Genomic DNA, 20533 nt, shown 5'->3' with positions numbered 1-20533 from the left:
TGGGAATTCAATTCTGTGTCATCTGCCTCAATTTTTTATCTCCGTCTCTCTAAGCAAGGGAGACAATTTATGGATAGCCCGCTTGTAGGTGCCTCTGGCTGTTTTAACGTCTACCACGCGGACGTATCCATTTAGGCCTGGATACAATTTAACAATTCGTCCAATCGGCCACTGCAAGATTGGCACATTATCCTCCTTTAGAATTACCATCATGCTTCTTTGACGTTGTTATATGGTTTCTTCCATTTTGATGTACCCTGCAATTTCTGTAGGTACTCCTGAGACCATTGTGTTCAGAATGTATGCTTCAGCCATTGCAGAAGAAAAAAAATTTCACTTGTTGCAGAGGACGGACGTGTTTTTTTTTTGCGCTTATCAGTGATACGTGATTTTGTTTTTGTGTTTTATCATTAGTGTATTCTTGTGCATTCTTTTTACTCTTCAGTTGTGAAGCCTTAATCTGTATGTATAATCAGTATATTCTTAAACACATATTTTGTGGCGGCTTAAAATATGGATGTGATGCTTGCCGGAAGCTCGAGAATGAGATGCGGTCATTTATGAGGCGGACAGAGATAGTGCTGATACTTTGATGGCTGGTTTTGACAAACTCCAAGCGGAGTTTACTGCGGTGGAGACTCAGTTCAGAAGCTTAACATTTATGAATGAGTCTCCAAAACGTAAAAGGACCAATCCTTGGGGTGTGTCTCTATCTATACATCTGCCAGCGGCTCTTATCGTCCACGACTGGTCTCATGCACCGTCTACTCCCCATTTGGAGCTATTGATCTCGTTTAACAGCTTGGCGGTGAATGCTGCTAGTGAGGTATGACCAGTATCACCTGGCAATAATCTCTCAAAAACAGTGCCAATTGTAGTTTTCGATTTGTCAGGGCAATTACCCATTCCAGTGGAAATTGCCGATAGCTCAAATAGTTGTAACGATCCTTTTTCGTCCTTCAGGATAATTTCAATCTTTAGGTTCGGCACAAGAAATTTTATTTTGTGCCCCTGTGAAATTATGACCCAATGATTTATATATGTAAATGTATGTTGGCGTTTATTTGTATACTTTGGGTTTTGGTGGAATGTTTATGTAATATTTTAGACTGATTTGGGTTGCCGTTTACACTGGCTGCGTAATTATTGGTTGTATATTCGTATTTGTGGCTACTTGTGGAGTCTATAAGGTTACTCGTAAGGCCTTATAACACGATGATTTGCTCGTACTTGTAGATTGTTGCTGCTTGTGGAGTCTATAAGGTTACTCGTAAGGCCTTATAACTCGATGATTTGCTCGTACTTGTAGATTGCTAGGCGCCAAATACTCCTAAGGTTACTCGTAAGGCCAAAAGAGAATTGTTGATTCGCTTCTTGTTGATCAGAACTCGATGACTTGATTGATACCTTGATATTGACTCGAAGCCATGATAATGTCCTGACTCGCTGCTCGCCTTATATAGGCCCGCTGGGCCTCTAGAATCACTTGGTATGATACGGCTATACAGCCGGTTACTTTCCATCGGCCCATCGCTTTCATCCACGCTGTTGCCATGCGTGTTGAAAGTCCCGTAATAGTCCTTGGCGCAGCCGCATCCACTTTCTTGACTGCTGTGCGCCTATTGACTCTTGTCCTTGTTGCTCTGCTTTGCCCACATAGCGTCTCTGTTGCTATGCAGGCCTCCATGCTTTTCTCTCCAATACCCGCTTTCTCCCATTGGTCGCATATCCTCTCCGGTTGCTAGGCGACGCTGCTTTTCCCATGTCCTTCTTTGCTCTGTTTGTTTCATCAGTTCGGAGTAATTGTTGCTCTTTTTCCATTTTATGGATATTTTATTTCATCAGAACAATATATTGATTTTCGTTTGTTTCGTTTTTAGTTAATTCAAGTCCAAATTAACTAAATTCGTTCGTCAATTTTTATTCGCCTCGTAGACAGGGCTTCCCCAAGACTCAATTCCCCCCTTCTTCGGCTTGCACATACCACCCTTTGCCCATCGAACTTGATCGACGATATTCGCTTGACTTGGTATGCACCTAGCCCAAACTAACCCCCGTTCGACATGCATAGCCATCACTTTGGCCTTTTTTGTTTCTCTGCTTGCCCCTCCCAAGATATGCTCCGCTGTCCAGCACCATAGAGCGCTCTCGCATCATCCATCGTAGGTGTGCTATGCATGTATTACTGGATTCCATATATTCATGCATAATTTCTCTTACGTATCGGCCCATGCCCTACTGTGATTGGAGCACAGCGGCCCTCTCTCTTGCGCGTATGCTCTCCAGACGTTTGGTTCTTTCGCTCTCTGCCTCCCACTCATTTTCCCATTGTGACGAAATTCACTGTTGGTCGTATGTGGTTCGATCGAACATGTTGCGTCGTATCGTAATGTTGCGTGTTTTAATTGTAGCAACATGTCTTTAGCAACATGTTGCTGAACACCACGAATCCTTGTCTTTGCGTATTATTTTCAGTGCGTTGCTTCTTGTTAATTACTTGTTTGTTGTGTGGGACATTATTATTAAAATTATGTTCCTCACATAGTATCGAGGGCTCAGTCAAGACCCTGTTGTCACATCTGATGATGTAATAGCCTATATTCGGAGGAACGTTAACGTCCCGAATATTGCGGTGGAAAAGTTTAAATTTTCGTATTTTCCAAACATTTCGTCCTTTAAAATTTGTGTTTCTGCCAATATCTTTGACCTTATATGTCAAGAAGATTTTTGTCCGAAGTATATAATAGTTAAGCAATATACTGGAAATGAAAAATCGGCAACCGATTCGCCTGCCAATAACAACAACTAACACTACTATTCCTGCCACATCAGCATCTGCTGGTGTGTCAAAAAACTAGTTTCGTCCCTTAACCTGGGTTACCATAACGTTAGAGAACTGAAATCTAAACTTCCTAATCTCTACGTATACAGTTTTTATTTTGATCATAACATTCTAGCTTTTACAGAGACGTGGCTAAAACCTGATATTCCTGATGCATCGGTTTTTTTCACAAACTTGCCACTAATTAAACAATTTCCCTGAAATAATATTCCATACTTTGAAACTTTGTGGTCTTTAAATTATGTGCTACTATTATTTTGCTCGCCTGAACTTGGCACTATTGACACAAAATCTTCATTATTTTCGAAGAATCAAAATGGAGTGTTTTTTGTTGTTTATAATATAATTAATAACAGGTCGAATAATAAATTTGCATACCAAAAAATCTTAGTCTAGCGCCAATGGGCGCTGCCACTACTATTTTTTTGCTCACAGATGTATACACTGACTTCAGCAAAGCCTTTGATTCCTGATTCCAAAGCCTTTGATTAACTGAACGACATTGGGTTTCCACCCCTTTTCCTTTCTTGGGTTCGAATATTTAACAAACAGAGAACAGAAGGTACTTTTTAAGTCTTTTTTTAATTCAATTCCTGTGACTTCTGGTGTATCTCAAGGTAGTCATCTTGGCCCTCTGCTTTTCACATTATTGAATAACGATCATCCATCAGTCATTGTTCATTCGCGTGTGCTTATGTATGCTGACGATGTCAAGCTTTGTCTTACTTATAAAGATACAGATTCATTTAGTCGGCTACAAGCTGATCTTAAAAACTCTCAATCGTGGTGCCAGTTTAATTTATTAAATCTTAACACTACCAAATGTATGTTGATGACTTTTTTTCGTAGCTCTCCTCAACTTTTCACTTATTTTCTAAACAATAGTCCTTTAGAACGTCTAAAAAATATGAATGGTTTGGACGTCATGTTTCCACCACGGTCGCAAAGGCCATGAGTGTTCTGGGTTTCATTAAAAGATGGTCAAAAGAATTTGACGACCCCTACACAACTAAAATTCTTCTTACTTCGCTTGTACGTCATATTTTAGGGTATGGATCTTGCATTTGGTCACCTCAATACGAGTCGCACCAGACTAGACTTGAATCGGTTCAAAAGCAGTTCTTGCTATTTGCTCATCGTGGCTTAAGCTGGGATCGCAACGTCAATTCGCCTTCGTATTCTAGTAGACTTCTTTTGATTAAACTTCCCTTTTTAACCGTAGCTTCTAATTGGTGATATTGCCTCGCCTGAGTTATTAGCTCAGGTAAATTTGTCGGTACCTTTAACACTTAGTCGTTGTTCTTCTAACTATGCCATGCATTAACCTTTTAGGGTCCTCTGCTCTGATTACAACCTTCTATTCCCTCTAATATGCTTTGCAACGCCAACATGCGAGTGTCGAAAAAAGACGACATTTTTTGGGTATTTTTGTCTCCAGTGATGGAACAAAAACTGATTCCGAAAAGGTAGGGGGATATTCAAGAATATCCCAAAGAGCCTCTATGCACCAAGATCGTTTTTGGGCCTTGCTAGTTGCTACAGGTTATTTTTTAACAATTTTGCATAAATTGCCAGGCCCTTAACCGACAAACTGAAAGGGGAAAGTTAGCAAGAACATGTCCAAAAAGGTCCCAATTGACTTTAATATATCAGAGGATGTCATACATATGTACCCAGACTTTACAAAATCTTTCGACCTCACAACCGTTGCTTCTGCCGACGGGATCGGACCAGTGTTGTCTCAGGGCAGGCCAATAACAATGATAACCCGAATATGAAAGAAAATTGAGTCACCTTACGCCACTAATGATAGGGAGTTGTTGGAAATCTTGTGGGCCCTTGAAAAATTACAGCACTACCTGTATGAAACCAGAAAGTTGAATTTTTCACAAAAAAACACAAATGCGAGAATAAACCAGAGGGCAGGGGCTAACTTCGACCGCGTAAAATATTGTTTTTTGTTACTCTTTTCTACCTATGGTCTTCGAAGTGGAAAAACGTTTTTAAGGGTTTCTTTAAAGTCTAATTTTTGCGACACGGCTTACATACACAAAAAAAACCGTGCAGAATATACAGTCCTACATGCAAGATTTTAAGATTTTTTCTGTAGCTCTAACGGTTTAAATGGAGCAGAAGGACGCACAGATGAATGGACGGACGGACATAGTAATTCGTCGTGCTGATCAAGAATATACATATATTATAGCTCGCAAATAACTGCTGACACTTTTCCATTGTCTGCAAATAAGTGTCTCTCAAACAATAAAAAAGACTCAGACAGAAACTGTTTTTGTCGCGACTGACTTAGATCGCTCGCGCTCTGATTGAGACAGTCATTTCTGTTTTTATTCCGCTCAAGTCAAACACTGATCGATTGCTTGAGTTAAATGAAGCAAATTGTCTTTTGCGTATGTATGGGTAAACTCACGCGATTGATGCGTTCTTATTTACATTTATGTATATGTATGTATGTATGTATTTACATGTACACGGCAGGCAAAGATCATTTCTGTTGAGTTTTTTAGTCAAACTGTCTTTTGTTGAGACTCTTTGTGTGACCAAAAATCGTATTACTCTTTACGCGACACTCATTTGAAAGCATCACACGAATGAGTCAATGCAAAGCGCTTAACAAAACCAATTTAAAACAAAACAAAGAAGTGCCGCTCAGAGAGAGATCATTTCTGGACAATCTTTTCGGTTATAATACGAAGCAGAGCATATGAGAAAAAAAGATTAACTGTCATTTGCGAGCTATGATATATATACTTTATATGTTCGAATATGCTTCCGTTTAAGTGTTGCACACTTCTGACCAAACTGAATGTACCCTTATTGTATAAAAAAGAAATCCTTTTGTTATATTTTAAAATTTCTACCGGCATTTGAAGTGCAACTTGCCAAACCTGTGTTCTTTCGTGCTTGCCGCTGTGTATACAAATAATAGCAATAGAAATTAAACAAATAATGCACTGACCTTTGCTGTTTTGCCCTGTAGCGACAACATGGGCGAATTGCGATTGCTCTCCAGAGCAAGTGAACTCGCAAATATGACGAACAAGGTTTGCCATGCAAGATGGACATCGATCAAGAATGGCAGAAGCCAGTTTGACGTTCTCGTTCAAAATTTTAACCTGAAAATGTTACTTTGTAGTATTATTTTAATGTAAAAATAAGTATTTAATAATAAATAATTTAGGCCTGGTCTTGTTGCTTAAGTATGAGAATGTACTTAGTGACTTAATCTGCCAGTTATATAGAAGGAGCAAACTCATCGAACGAGATAATATTTAATATTTAACTGAGTTCAGCAAACCACGTTGATGTCACTTGCAAAAATTCAAAATTATCCCAAAAAAATATCACAAAAGCTATCTTTAGATGTGCCGTAGTTTATAGAGGGTATATACATACAGTAAACAGTCCTTGGCAATAATATTTTTACAAATTTATAACTCTTTTTTTCAGCTCGAAAGTTTATTTTAGTAATAAAAGCGATTTTGTCTTAGGGGTGTCAAAGCAATTGAAATCAAACTAAGTTCTAATTTTAAATTTTATGTTTTTTTTTTTTTTAAATTTGATTGTTGTCAGAAATGAGTAAAAATATATACCGAGGTCCAAGAATAAATCCTGTGGAAAAGCCAGAAAATCATTTTAATTTTTATTCTTGAGGGCAAAATAAAACTCACGTGTTGGGTTTTTTTTTTTTTGCTCTAATTAATGAGTAGTATGTAACACAAAAAAAAATATTTTATATTCTTGCAAAAGCGGTATATTAATTTTGGTCAAAAGTTTGCAACAAATAGAAGGAAGCGTCTCCGACCATATAAATCAGCATGACGAGACGAGTTCTGTTCTTCCGTCTGGATTATTGCAAACTACTAATAACCCGTTCGAACTACAGAGTTGAAATCTTCCTGTAGGCTTTTATATTCTGCTCGAGTTGTGTATCTCGGATCGGTCCACTACATCATACATATACATAGCTCCCGTTCAAATGCCAAAGTCACGAACAGTGACTGGATCAACAGAAATCCTCCTTAGACCGTTAGAACTACAGAGTTGAAATTTTTCATGTAGGCATACCACTATATCATATAGCTCTCATACAAATGGCAAAGTAACGAAAAGTGACTTTTCTCAATAAGTGCGTTACTTTAAGAGCTATTGTCGTGAAATTAAACATTAATGAGTATATTACATCCATAAAGGACTGTACCGAATTTCATCAAGATATATATAAATAAACTTACAATAAGATATATCTTATATATGTACATATATCTATAAAAATATTTAATCCATTGTTTACAGCCTACAATCTTAGAGAATAAGGAACTGATTTTCCTTATTCTCTAAGATTGTAGAGAAGGCAAATAACCCGATCTTCATTTGTTCAATTCAAATGTATTGTATTTACCAATGTGTTGTGATAGACACAAATGCGAAATTTTAGAATCTACGAGGCGACAATTGTTTTTGAAAATACTTTTTATAATAACCCACGATTTTGGGAGTTAAAAATTGTTTTTACTTTATGCTCGGCGTTGGCCACTTGACATCTTTTGTTTTGTTTATCTGAATTCGTGATGCCGATTTAGATTTACTTGATGGACGATTAAACCTCGTAACTGTGATGTTCCTTTCACGATTGTAACTGACTTCCTATTCTTTTAAATTCTGGTTTAATAAATCGTCTTCTACTGGACTGCAGATAATACTTGGCATATTTATACCCTTGCCAAAAGGGTATATTTATTTAGGTCAGAAGTGTGCAACGCATAGAACGAAGCATCTCCGACCATAAAAAGTATATATATTCTTCATCAGCACGACGAGACGAGTTCAAAAAGCCCTGTTCGTCCGTCCGTTCGTCTGTATGAACACGCAGATCTCGGAGGCTATAAGAGCTAGAGCCACCCAATTTGGAATGTACACTCGTGTAGTATGTAAATGTATAGATTAAATTAAAATTTTGGCCACGCTCCCTTACGACCACAGGAATCAGATAAAACTGTTTTTCTTAAAAATTATAACAGCTAGAGACATCAAATTTGGTTTATATACTCGTTTAGTTAGCGCGCAGAAACTAATTGTTCAAACTTTTTGCCACGGCCCCTTACGCCCCCGGAATTTACATAAAACTGATTTTCTTAAAAACTATCACAGCTACCGACATTAAATTTGGTATGTAGACAAGCTTAATAGACACGCAGATATTGGATATTTAAAAATTTTGCCACGCCCACTTCCGCCCCCGCAAATCGAACAAAACTGATTTTATCAAAAACCAACAAAGCTAAAGTCAACAAATTTAGTATGTATACTGGCTTAGTATGCGCGCAGAGTATACATCTTTTCATATTCCGCCTCTATAATTTAGAAAAAAACCGATTTCCTCCTGTAGTTGACTATCGCATTCAAATTCGGCAGACTAAATATTCTTATCAATTTCTACGAAACTACCAAATTTTATTGAAATCGGACTAGAAACATGCAAGGCCAGAATTGGCCGTTGGCTAGTGGCGGCGCTAGAGTGCTCGTGTGTTCGTAGAATGAGCGAGATAGCACATAGTATGAAGCATGTAAAAACAATTTAATATACATTTGGTTTTCGAAATATGAAATATTTGTTTCACCTGGTGTATGGTATACCCAAGTCGACGAGTCGACTTACTTACTTCATTATTAAATATCGCTGTTGCTCAGGTCTGCTGGAGGAGTCAAATGCTGACTTATTTCTTTTATAGCGAAAGTTATCGATACTATGTGCAGTACGTTTAAGTGGCCCCTACGACATCAGGACAAAGACTGATACGCGAGTTGTGTAGTCGAAGTTCTCTCTCTCTCTCTTCATCTACATTTAACTAGCTCGATCTAGAAACAAACGCTCAAAAGCTCTATCTCGACTATCAGAAAGTTTTTGAGCTCACTCTTTGGAAAAATGTGAACAAGTGAAGAACTAAAATGAAATAAACAGCTTCATACAATTAAAAAAAAAAAGACAAAAATATTATTTTATTTAATTAAATGTTAACAGACAACTGTTAACAAAACTCGAGCAAGCCCAAGCAGATAGCTACCCACCTTCCACCCGACGGACCGAGGGGCGCATTCGTATAACGCACGTTACGAATCGCGTGGACAAATACACAATTGAAAAAACAGATTAACAAATAATACTATAGATATCTACGAACTAACTAGGAAGGTATAGATATTTTAAGTTCAAACCTTCGACAAACAAATATACATCGGCAGCATTGCAGCTCGCAGAGAAAAAAAAGGATATTCAAAGAAGGATTTAAGTTTCAAGCCATGATTTAGGATTTAAGTTTCAAGCCATGATTGATTCGGGCATCCTGTTTAAACAACTAAAAGAAGCAAAACTCACTGGAATTACTATTTGGTAATATTTATGTGACCGGAATAGGTAAGGGCAGCTTAAAAAAGATTGTTGAATTCCATGCTGAGATATCTGTTGACGGTAGAACCTTTAAGGTAACATTCAATGTAGCTAAACAACACTAGTTGGAGTATATGGCGATTATAGGAAACGACGTATTCGATAAGGTACAGGTCACTTTTATCTCAAAAAGTAAAATTTAGCTTATATGAAATCTCACCAGTGGAGGAAAGTATTCAAAGAAATTGTTTAAGAATAAACATCGTGTTTATCTGCAAAGGATTCACAAAATCAGATGCACCAAAGAAATATACAGCCTGTGTTGTGAGCCCAAGCAGTACACACATAAAATCGCAATCTTCAAATGATTATTTTTATTTATTTGTAGAGTTAACTTAAACTTACAAAGTTTAAGCCAACAGTTTGTAGCCATGGCTACTGTGGCCTTCGGCTAGATTATATGTACATAAATATAGTATATAATTCAAATGATTAAATTTTGTAAATTTAACCAAAAACAAAACCCAAAATAAAGAGAACGAGAAACAAAAACTGAATTAATGCACTTTCATAAGGAAAACACCAATATATGTATGTCTAGTTTCCGAAACATGGTTAAATAGTACCATATCAGCCAAAATTTCTGGCTATCAGCAACGACAGAATTGACAGTAGAGGAGGAGGGGTTTTGTACATAAAGTAAAGTATCCCTCATACTCTGCTACCCATTCATGGTGCAAAAATTATTGAAATTGCTGGAATAAATATACAAAATCAGCCCAGAACGAGGAAATTAAAATATATTTCATCTACTTTCCAGGCGGCCACTCATGATCCAGTACTAAACAAAATTTTAAGTGATATTTATGGTCTAACTTGCTCAAACGATTTATTCATCCTAGAGGGGAGATTTTAATTGTCGACATCAATCAATGTAATAGGGCAAACTCTTGGGGCAACATACTAAAGAAAAAGTTGGATGCAACTAACATTGTTATGAGTTACCCAGCAGAACATACATATATACCTGCAACAAATCGCCCCAGACAGCTATGTAATACAGTGGTTCTAAATAATCTAGGTTCTGACCATTTGCCAGTGCAAACTGAGATTGGAAATGTTTTCGCCTTTATTTATGATACCATACAGGCTAACTGGGTAAAGTACCGCCGCGTGGTAGAGTCAGGTATCCTTGAGATCGATCCACATTCCATTCGACTACCCAGCGACATTGACCTTTTGATAACCAAGTTTAATAATGCAATCGTAAATGCAAGAAACGTTAGCATTCCCAAGAAAAAAAAGCTATTAAAGTGTAGAAATCCTCATCGTCATAATTGGCAATGGTAATTTTCAAATGGTTTAATTTTCTGGCTGCCAGTGCGATTTCAGATTTTCAAAACAAGTCTTTAAACATCGTACTTTCTTCCCTCGACAAAGGTTCTTCTCCACTTCGGAACCTAACAAACGTTATAAGGAAGAAAAGAAGAAATTTCAACATTAGTTACCAATTCACATCGTTTTGCTGCAGACGAGGAGAAACCTGATATACTTGCAGAAACTATTGAATTAAATCATAGCCTCTCTGGTAATTTAAGCGACTCTGCGACAGAAGCTGCTGTAGATCATACAATAAAAGTTCTAGAAAATATGTTAACAAACGCAAATAACAACTTATATATTCCTCATGCCGCAGTAAGAAAAGATTATTGAGGAGAAGATACACCATTTTGTGGAATCGAACAATATTCTAAATCGAGACAGTCGCAGAACGAACTATATGTCTACCTAATAATTTCGACACGAGTTGTGCACACTTTACTTATCACCATAACAAACAACAAATAAGTCATAAAGATTTATATGACTTGTATTGCTTAAAACCAAACTAAACATCCACGTATCTATATCTATATCTATATCTATATCTATATCTATATCTATATCTATATCTATATCTATATCTATATCTATATCTATATCTATATCTATATCTATATCTATATCTATATCTATATCTATATCTATATCTATATCTATATCTATATCTATATCTATATCTATATCTATATCTATATCTATATCTATATCTATATCTATATCTATATCTATATCTATATCTATATCTATATCTATATCTATATCTATATCTATATCTATATCTATATCTATATCTATATCTATATCTATATCTATATCTATATCTATATCTATATCTATATCTATATCTATATCTATATCTATATCTATATCTATATCTATATCTATATCTATATCTATATCTATATCTATATCTATATCTATATCTATATCTATATCTATATCTATATCTATATCTATATCTATATCTATATCTATATCTATATCTATATCTATATCTATATCTATATCTATATCTATATCTATATCTATATCTATATCTATATCTATATCTATATCTATATCTATATCTATATCTATATCTATATCTATATCTATATCTATATCTATATCTATATCTATATCTATATCTATATCTATATCTATATCTATATCTATATCTATATCTATATCTATATCTATATCTATATCTATATCTATATCTATATCTATATCTATATCTATATCTATATCTATATCTATATCTATATCTATATCTATATCTATATCTATATCTATATCTATATCTATATCTATATCTATATCTATATCTATATCTATATCTATATCTATATCTATATCTATATCTATATCTATATCTATATCTATATCTATATCTATATCTATATCTATATCTATATCTATATCTATATCTATATCTATATCTATATCTATATCTATATCTATATCTATATCTATATCTATATCTATATCTATATCTATATCTATATCTATATCTATATCTATATCTATATCTATATCTATATCTATATCTATATCTATATCTATATCTATATCTATATCTATATCTATATCTATATCTATATCTATATCTATATCTATATCTATATCTATATCTATATCTATATCTATATCTATATCTATATCTATATCTATATCTATATCTATATCTATATCTATATCTATATCTATATCTATATCTATATCTATATCTATATCTATATCTATATCTATATCTATATCTATATCTATATCTATATCTATATCTATATCTATATCTATATCTATATCTATATCTATATCTATATCTATATCTATATCTATATCTATATCTATATCTATATCTATATCTATATCTATATCTATATCTATATCTATATCTATATCTATATCTATATCTATATCTATACACAAGCCTATGTACATGCAAAACTGCAGCTCTTACAGTCTAGGAGGAGTTTGCGTTGATCTAGACGGACGGACTGATATGGCTGTTTGAATATATAGTCAAGAATATATAGTCATATATCCAACGTCAATACCCAATAACATATAAATTTTTCGCCCCCTAAAATTCATAACGTTAAAGTAAAGATCCGTTTTTATAAACACTTGGACACTTGCAATAACAATTGTCCCCCTCAAAATCAAAGCGTGTGAACGCTAAAGCTGTGTATCCACACTCAAATTTGTATGACAAACGTGTTGTGTTTAAAGCAAATTTCGAACGTGGATAGTGTTGTTTGACGAAACTGCTTTGTTTGTCATACAAATTTGATTGTGGATACACAGCTTTAGCGTTCACACGCTTTGATTTTGAGGGGGACAATTGTTATTGCAAGTGTCCAAGTGTTTTTACACAGCTTAACTCACAATTAAAACACAGGCCAATAAAATCTGTTTTATTCATAAACAATTAAACACTTGCAATAATAATTGTCCCCCTAAAAATCAAAAGCGTGAGAACGCTAATTCATCATTAATATTCGGGCCAATCAAATCGCATCAATATTAATCACGCCACTGAAGGGCTCACAAATTTAGCCTATAAATAAGACATTTTTGTAGTTCAGTTTTAAATTTTCATTCAAATAATAAAGTACCCTCTTTTAATTCACCATATATCTTTTTTCCTCTTTGGGAAAACCAGATATTTAATTGGCGCAGTCGGTAGGATCGGTAAAAGTGAACTAGTTATTCTATCCGTGTTACACATAGAATTATTATCCGTGTGTTACATAGAATTAGTGAATAATTACTATAGTGAACCTGTTATTCTGTCCGTGTGACACATAATATTATTATCCGCGTGTTACATAGAATTAGTGAATAATCACTATAAAAATCCGATCCGACATCAAGAACTTACGGGTAGTGCTCAAAAGTGTACAACAGTGAAAAGTATTTATACCAACTGTGCGCGAAAATATCATCAACTGTGTGATACAATTATAAACTCCAATTGTAGAACAAAAACGCCAACTTGTGTGCGAACAAAAAAAAACAAAAAACCAAAACAAAACATCACTAAAACCCAGAAAATCAACAAAACAAAACCCCACTAAGAAAGAAAAATAGAAACAAAATGGCTGTAGAACTCACCGAAGCCCACCTCAATCAAGCACTGTCTTCGTTAAAGCTGTGTATCCACACTCAAATGTGTATGACAAACGTATTGCGTTTGAAGCAAATTTTGAACGTGGATAGTGTTGTTTGCAGTAATTTTCGTGTTTGAAGTGCGCGTTTGACGAAAATAGAAATGGTTTTATCATCAACGTGTTTGACTAAACTGATTTGTTTGTCATACAAATTTGAGTGTGGATACACAGCTTAAGACAGGTGGCAAACTATGATGCAGCACCAGAGAAACTGACGTTATTCATAAGGAGGATAGATTTCATTATGCACTTATATCCAACCCATGATATAAGTCAACATAACATATTGTTCATTTGCAATGATTTTCATCAGAATTCCTCGGATCAATCGAAAGAAGAGATAGGGACAAGTTCTTCATCAGAATAATGATGAACAATAAACCTTTGTGATGTGTAGTCGACCAGGATCTTTAATAAATATAATGTCCGAAAACTTTTTTACTTTCAAAACCTATTTAGGAGATTCCAAAATTCACATGATTGAAGGAGCAGTAGAATTAAAAGAAATCATTTTCCTGGCACCCAGCAAACTTTATCCAACAGAACAAAAATTTTATATCCATAAATTTTCAAATAAATACGACATGTTGATAGGCAGAACTTTCCTAAAAGCCTGCAAAGCCCAAATAAATTATGAAGAAGAATACGCAAAACTAGGAAACTATACATTTTATTTTAGAGATGTTGAAGAAATAGAAGAAGAACAAAACATAGAGGGACCCAGAAATAAATCTTGCGATTGAAAATGAAATAATAGAAAGCAATGAGTATAGACTCGACCATTTAAACAACGAAGAAACTCAAAAACTAAAAAAGTCTTGTACGAATTCAGTGACATTCAGTACCGAGAAGGTGAAAATTTGACTTTCACGAGTACAATAAAGCACTCTATTCATACAAAACATGAGGACCCAATTTATAAACGTTCATACAAATATCCCCAAACATTTGATATAGAAATCAACAAACAGATAAATCAAATGATTGAGCAGGGTATCGTTCGAAAATCGAACTCCCCGTACTGTTCACCCATTTGGATCGTTCCAATACTTCACCACCATTGATTTAGCTAAGGGATTTCATCAAATTCAAATGGATCTTGAATCTATTGCAAAAACAGCTTTCTCAACTAAACATGGCCATTACGTATACACACGTATACCATTTGGTCTTAAAAATGCGCCGGCAGCATTCCAAAGATGCATGAATAATCTTTTGGAAGACCTTATTTATAAGGATTGCCTTGTTTATCTGGATGACATTATAGTGTACTCCACTTCATTGGAGGAACACATACTATCACTCAGAAAGGTATTTAACAAACTAAGAGAACCTAATCTTAAGCTCCAACTCGACAAATGCGAATTTTTAAAAAAGAAACAGCATTCCTTGGTCATATAATAACAACAGAAGGTATAAAACCTAACCAAGATAAAGTCAAAGCAATTCAAATATTTTCGATCCCTAACCCAACTTTGCACATATTGCAAAACCTTTAACTCTAGGATTAAAGAAAGGAGCTAAAATAAACATAAACGACCTACATTATACTTCATCCTTTGAAAAATAAAAATATCTCCTTATAAATGATCCCATACTTCCGTATCCCAATTTCAAGAAACCATTCTTTTTAACCACAGATGCTAGTAATATAGCATTAGGTGCGTTCCTCTCACAGGACATAACTTATGGTAGTGGAACACTTAACGAACATGAACTTAATTATTCAGCCATAGAAAAGGAATTACCATCCATTGTATGGGCAACCAAATATTTTAGGCCATACCTTTTCGGTAGAAAGTTCGATATTCTGAGCGACCATAAGCCTTTAGTATGGCTCAACAATATAAAAGAACCAAATATGAAACTTCAAAGATGGAAAATAAAACTAAATGAGTTTGATTACAAAATTAAATATTTACCAGAATTAAAATAGATGAAAACATTTAAGTATCAACAGAAAGCACAGCAGCTACATTACATAGTGCTCATGAGGATAATGAAAATTACATTCCAATAGTAGAAAACCCATTAATTATTTCAACAGGCAATAGAATTCATTAGAGGTTCAGAAGACAAAGCAGAAATAACAATTTTTTTTATAAATCAAACATAAAAATAACATTCAAAGAAATGACCAATGCTTACCCAAGGGATATAATCAAAAGATATCTTTGCAGTAAGAACAATGGACTATATTTTCATAATGAACAAGATTTTGCCATATTCCAACAAGCTTTATTTGAAATAATACAATCAAACGCAAGTACAAAAACCTCGAAATCTAGCATTAAGTTAGAGGACCTTCAAACATTTGCACAATTTAATAAAATAATCCTACAACAACACAAAGAATTTTTACATCCAGGAATCGAAAAACAATTAATTTGTTTAAAGAAAAATTTTATTTCGCCGATTTTTAAAACCTAATTCAAAACATTATTAATGAATGCTCAGTATGCAATATCGCAAAAACAGAAATTAGAAATACAAAACTAACTTTTGAAATAACACCAGAAACATTTAATATCAGAGAAAAATACGTCATGGACTTTTACATGATCGACAATTTACAATTCCTTTCATGCATTGACATTTACTCCGAATTTGCAACACTTGTAGAAGTAAAATCTAGAGATTGGTTAGAAGCCAAGAGAGCAATAATGTAAGTATTCACTGAAATGGGCAAACCAATAGAAATAAAATCAGACAAAGATTCAGCATTTCTGTGTATAGCACTAAAAAATTGGCTACAAATCACAACAAGTAAAAACGGCATTTCAGACGTAGAAAGATTCCATAAAACAGTAAATGAAAATCTCAGAATCATAAATAGTGAAAATGACATCGAAGATAAATTAATCAAATTTGAAAAAATTCTCTACGTATACAACCATAAGACGAGACATAAAACAACTAACCGAACACCAGCGGACATTTTTATCGATGCAGTATCCCCCGATTTTAATACCCAAACAAAAAAATACATCAAATAAACAATTTAAATGAAGATAGACACGACTTCGAAATCGACACTAGATTTAAACAAGCACCATTAGTAAAGTCAAAATCGACAAATCCATTCAAAAAGACAGTAGAAATAAATCAGTTAGACGAGAAACATTTTGAAGAAAGAAATAGAGGACAAAAGGTCACACACTACAAATCAAAATTCAAGAAAACCAGATATTTAATTATATATACTTTGTATGGTCGGAGATGCTTCGTTCTATGCGTTGCACATTTCTGACCAAAATTAATATACCCTTTTTGCAAGGGTATAAAAATCTACGTGTTAAGTGTGCGAAGTGAAATTAGCGGGTATTCAATCCACTAATTTAAAACGTCATTTGTCTACAAATCAAGGTGAACAATTTAAGGAATGCGTGTTAAAAGAGGAAAACAAACCTAAAGTTGCAAAGAAAACAAAGATTACATATGAAACAAGTGAAGAGACAACTGATGGAAAGCCGTTTTTATTCTTGGACAGCAAGGATTTTAAAGAATTTGTTGATCCAATTTACAATGCTCTTGGTATGAACCCAATCACATCAAGGAACTTTTTAAGTTTCGTGTCCGAAAGAGAAGAGACCATCAAAGACAGCATAAAGGCTTAGTCAAGGGAAAGCTTTTATCGCTGAAAATAGACGAGCCTAGAATGGATAAAGCTATTCTAGGTGTCAATCTGCAACTGATTCACACAAATGTTAATAAGTCAGAGATCGTTGTTGGAAAACCTCTGCATACACTGAAATAAATGCCAAAGAAAAAATGAAGCAAGTAAGTCGACTCGGGTATACCATACACCAGGTGAAACAAATTTTTTTAAATTTCGAAAACCAAATGTACATATGTCTATTAAATTGTTTTTACATGTTTCATAGTATGTGCTATCTCGCTCACTTTACGTACACACGAGCATTCTAGCGCCGCTACTGGCCAACGGCCAATTCTGGCCTTGTGGACCGCTTAGTAAAATACGTTCATACGCATATTTTGCATGTTTCTAATCCGATTTCAATAAAATTTGGTAGTTTTGTAGAAATAGATAAGATTAATTAGTCAAAAAACTACAGGAGGAAATCGGTTTTTTCTTAATTATGGAGGCGGAAGTGGGCGTGGCAAAATATGCAAATATATATACTCTGCGCGCATACTAAGCCCGTATACATACTAAATTTGGTGACTTTAGCTTTGTTAGTTTTTCATAAAATCAGTTTTGTTTAATTTGCGGGGGCGGAAGTGGGCGTGGCAAAATTTTGAAATAGCCAGTTTCTGCGCGTTATGCAAAACATTGTAAACTGAAACGTATTACCTATAAGTTAATTACAAATATAAACTTAAATATCAAGTAAAGTGCTCAACAAAAAACCGAAACAAAAAACGAAATTATAATTAATTATAAACGAAATGTATTGTTGAATTGAAACTTCTGTGTATTTAGTGTAATGGTAAACTAGTGGTCAAATGAAGAATCTTGTGTGTCAGCTTCCATTTGTATCCGAAGGATAATGGCGAGGCCACAGTCCGAAGAGAAGACTCGTAGCGAGCGCTCGAGCAGGGCGAGACTTGTGACCAGGGACCAGAATCGAAGCTGAGACTTGTTTCTTTCATAAGATTGTTATACCAATTATAAGCAAACTCTGCCAAGATAATCAGTCTAAATGATACAATCAGGTGGATCGGGTGCAACAGATAATTAATAATACACATCTCGGAGTACGAAATTCACACCATTTACGGTTCAAAATGAATACGAAAGATAACGATATGATAGAACTGATGCGGACTTTAGAAAATTAGGCAGAAAGCACAACCAAACATTCGGAAAATTTAGGGGGACAATAAAAAGAATTTTTTTGGAATCGAAAGGAAGATACATCTTATTTAGTCGTTGAGACCGAAATTTGTTGGCCCCTATCAAGTGACAAAACGAATAAAAAATGTACGTTATTGTGTTAAGAAAGTAGGGAGACAGGAAGGACCAAACGACAACTGCAGTCGAGTTTACGAAAAAATTGAGTTCATTCGGGGCGAACGATAGGTGAGGAAGTCGGAATGTAGGATATGGCAACCTGGTGGTGTGAGGCCTGGCCTTAATAATAGAGTTTGCCTTGGTGTGGCATCTCTGTGAGAGAGAGGAAAGAAGCGTAGAAAACGCAGGCGAAACATGGATACAAAGCGTAGAGTGTGAAATCGATTCCAAGCGTAAAGTGTAGTTCAGATTATAAAATCCATATATGTATAAAGAATATATAAATATGTATTCAATTTATTAAGTTCACATACATATTGTCGCCAAACAATAAACATTATTCCATAAAAACAGAACACTCCTAGAATATTTGGGGGCTCAGATACTTAATCGTATCTCACCGTAATCTACCTAGTTCATCTTCTAAATTTCATCCTACCAGCGGCTACCCCCAACAGGAACCAGTGGACGGACCAACATCTTAATTGGCGCACAACCGGAATTGGATTACCCTCTAAAAACTCATATCAGGCTTACAGGGAATTGAAACACATTACCAGGCAGTAATCATTTTAAAAAATAAAGCATGTGGCGCTGCTCGAGCAACATGTTTCCATTTCGATGAAATCACTTTTAGACTTGCTTGCACAAACGGCGATAAAACTTCACTATGCGTTCACAGGCATCAATATTGCAGGGAATAGAAGTTTGTAATCAGAGCAGAGAACCTGCTGAAAGGTTTATACATAGTTAGAAGAACAACGACTAAGGGTTAAAGGTATAATAGGATGTCTACTCCGTCTACATGGTACCGACAGATTAACCTGAGCCAATAGCTCAGGCGATTCAACATCATCAATTACGAGCTTTAGACGTTCTAAACGACTTTTCGTGACCAGTTGAGGGGAGTTACGATTAAAAGTCATTACCTTACATTTGGTAGTGTTAAGATTTAATAGATTAAACTGGCACGAGGACTAAAAGTTTATAAGATCAGCTTGTAGCCGAATAAATGAATCTGTTTCTTTATAGGTAAGACAAAGCTTGACATCGTCAGCATACATAAGCACGCGCGAATGAACAATGACTGATGGAAGATCGTTAATGAATAATGTTAAAAGCAGAGAGCCAAGATGACTGCTTTAAGGTAAACCAGATGTCACAGGAGTGGAATTTGTAGAAAGAAGACTTAAAAAGTACCTTCTGTTCTCTATTTGTTAAATATTCACGAACCCAAGGCTTTCAAAGGCTTTCCTGAAGTCAGTGTATATGACATCAGTTTGTTAAGCATTTTTGAACCCCTTAATAATTGTAGAGGTAAATTCTAAAAGGTTAGGGCTTGTAGATCAACGTTTTACAAACCTATGTTGGGATGGCGAAATAATAGAGCTGCAAAAAATTTGCAATTGCGAAGTTATATTTTTCTTAAAAGCTTAATGTATGACAGACAATACCCCTATAATTGGAGGCTTCGGACTTTTTTCCTTTTTTGAATAGGAATAATAAATGACTCTTTCCAAATGGATTGGAAAGCTTACTTAGCGCCAATACTGCATAAAACCTCAATGCGCAGCCGGGTAATTCATCAGGTGCATATACTGGTTTGACGGAACTGGGAACGCTAAGAACAGAACACTCATCAAACACAGGGTTTAAAATTCAATTAGACAATTTCAAGTGATAAGGACAAGGAGGATTCGCTGATATATCGTAGAGGACTAAGTTGTTTTGAAAAAACAGCGAGCATATATGTAAGTAATAGCCTGTTCAGT

General features: G+C 34.9%; 1 protein-coding gene across 1 annotated transcript in view; it reads right to left on the bottom strand.

Moving 5' to 3' along the window:
- Positions 1-20533, bottom strand: part of Npc1a (Niemann-Pick type C-1a) — a 379153-nt gene that overhangs the window by 200126 nt on the left and 158494 nt on the right. The window contains exon 4 of the mRNA XM_068283957.1: positions 5820-5976. Coding sequence (XP_068140058.1) covers positions 5820-5976 — 157 coding nt within the window. The remainder of the gene's footprint in view (positions 1-5819; positions 5977-20533) is intronic.

This window comes from Drosophila tropicalis, unplaced genomic scaffold (assembly GCF_018151085.1).
Source record: "Drosophila tropicalis isolate 14030-0801.00 unplaced genomic scaffold, ASM1815108v1 contig_258, whole genome shotgun sequence".
Classification (NCBI taxonomy): Eukaryota; Metazoa; Arthropoda; class Insecta; order Diptera; family Drosophilidae; genus Drosophila; species Drosophila tropicalis.
Note: the sequence above shows the minus strand (reverse complement) of the source record. Positions and strands in the feature narration are given on the sequence as shown.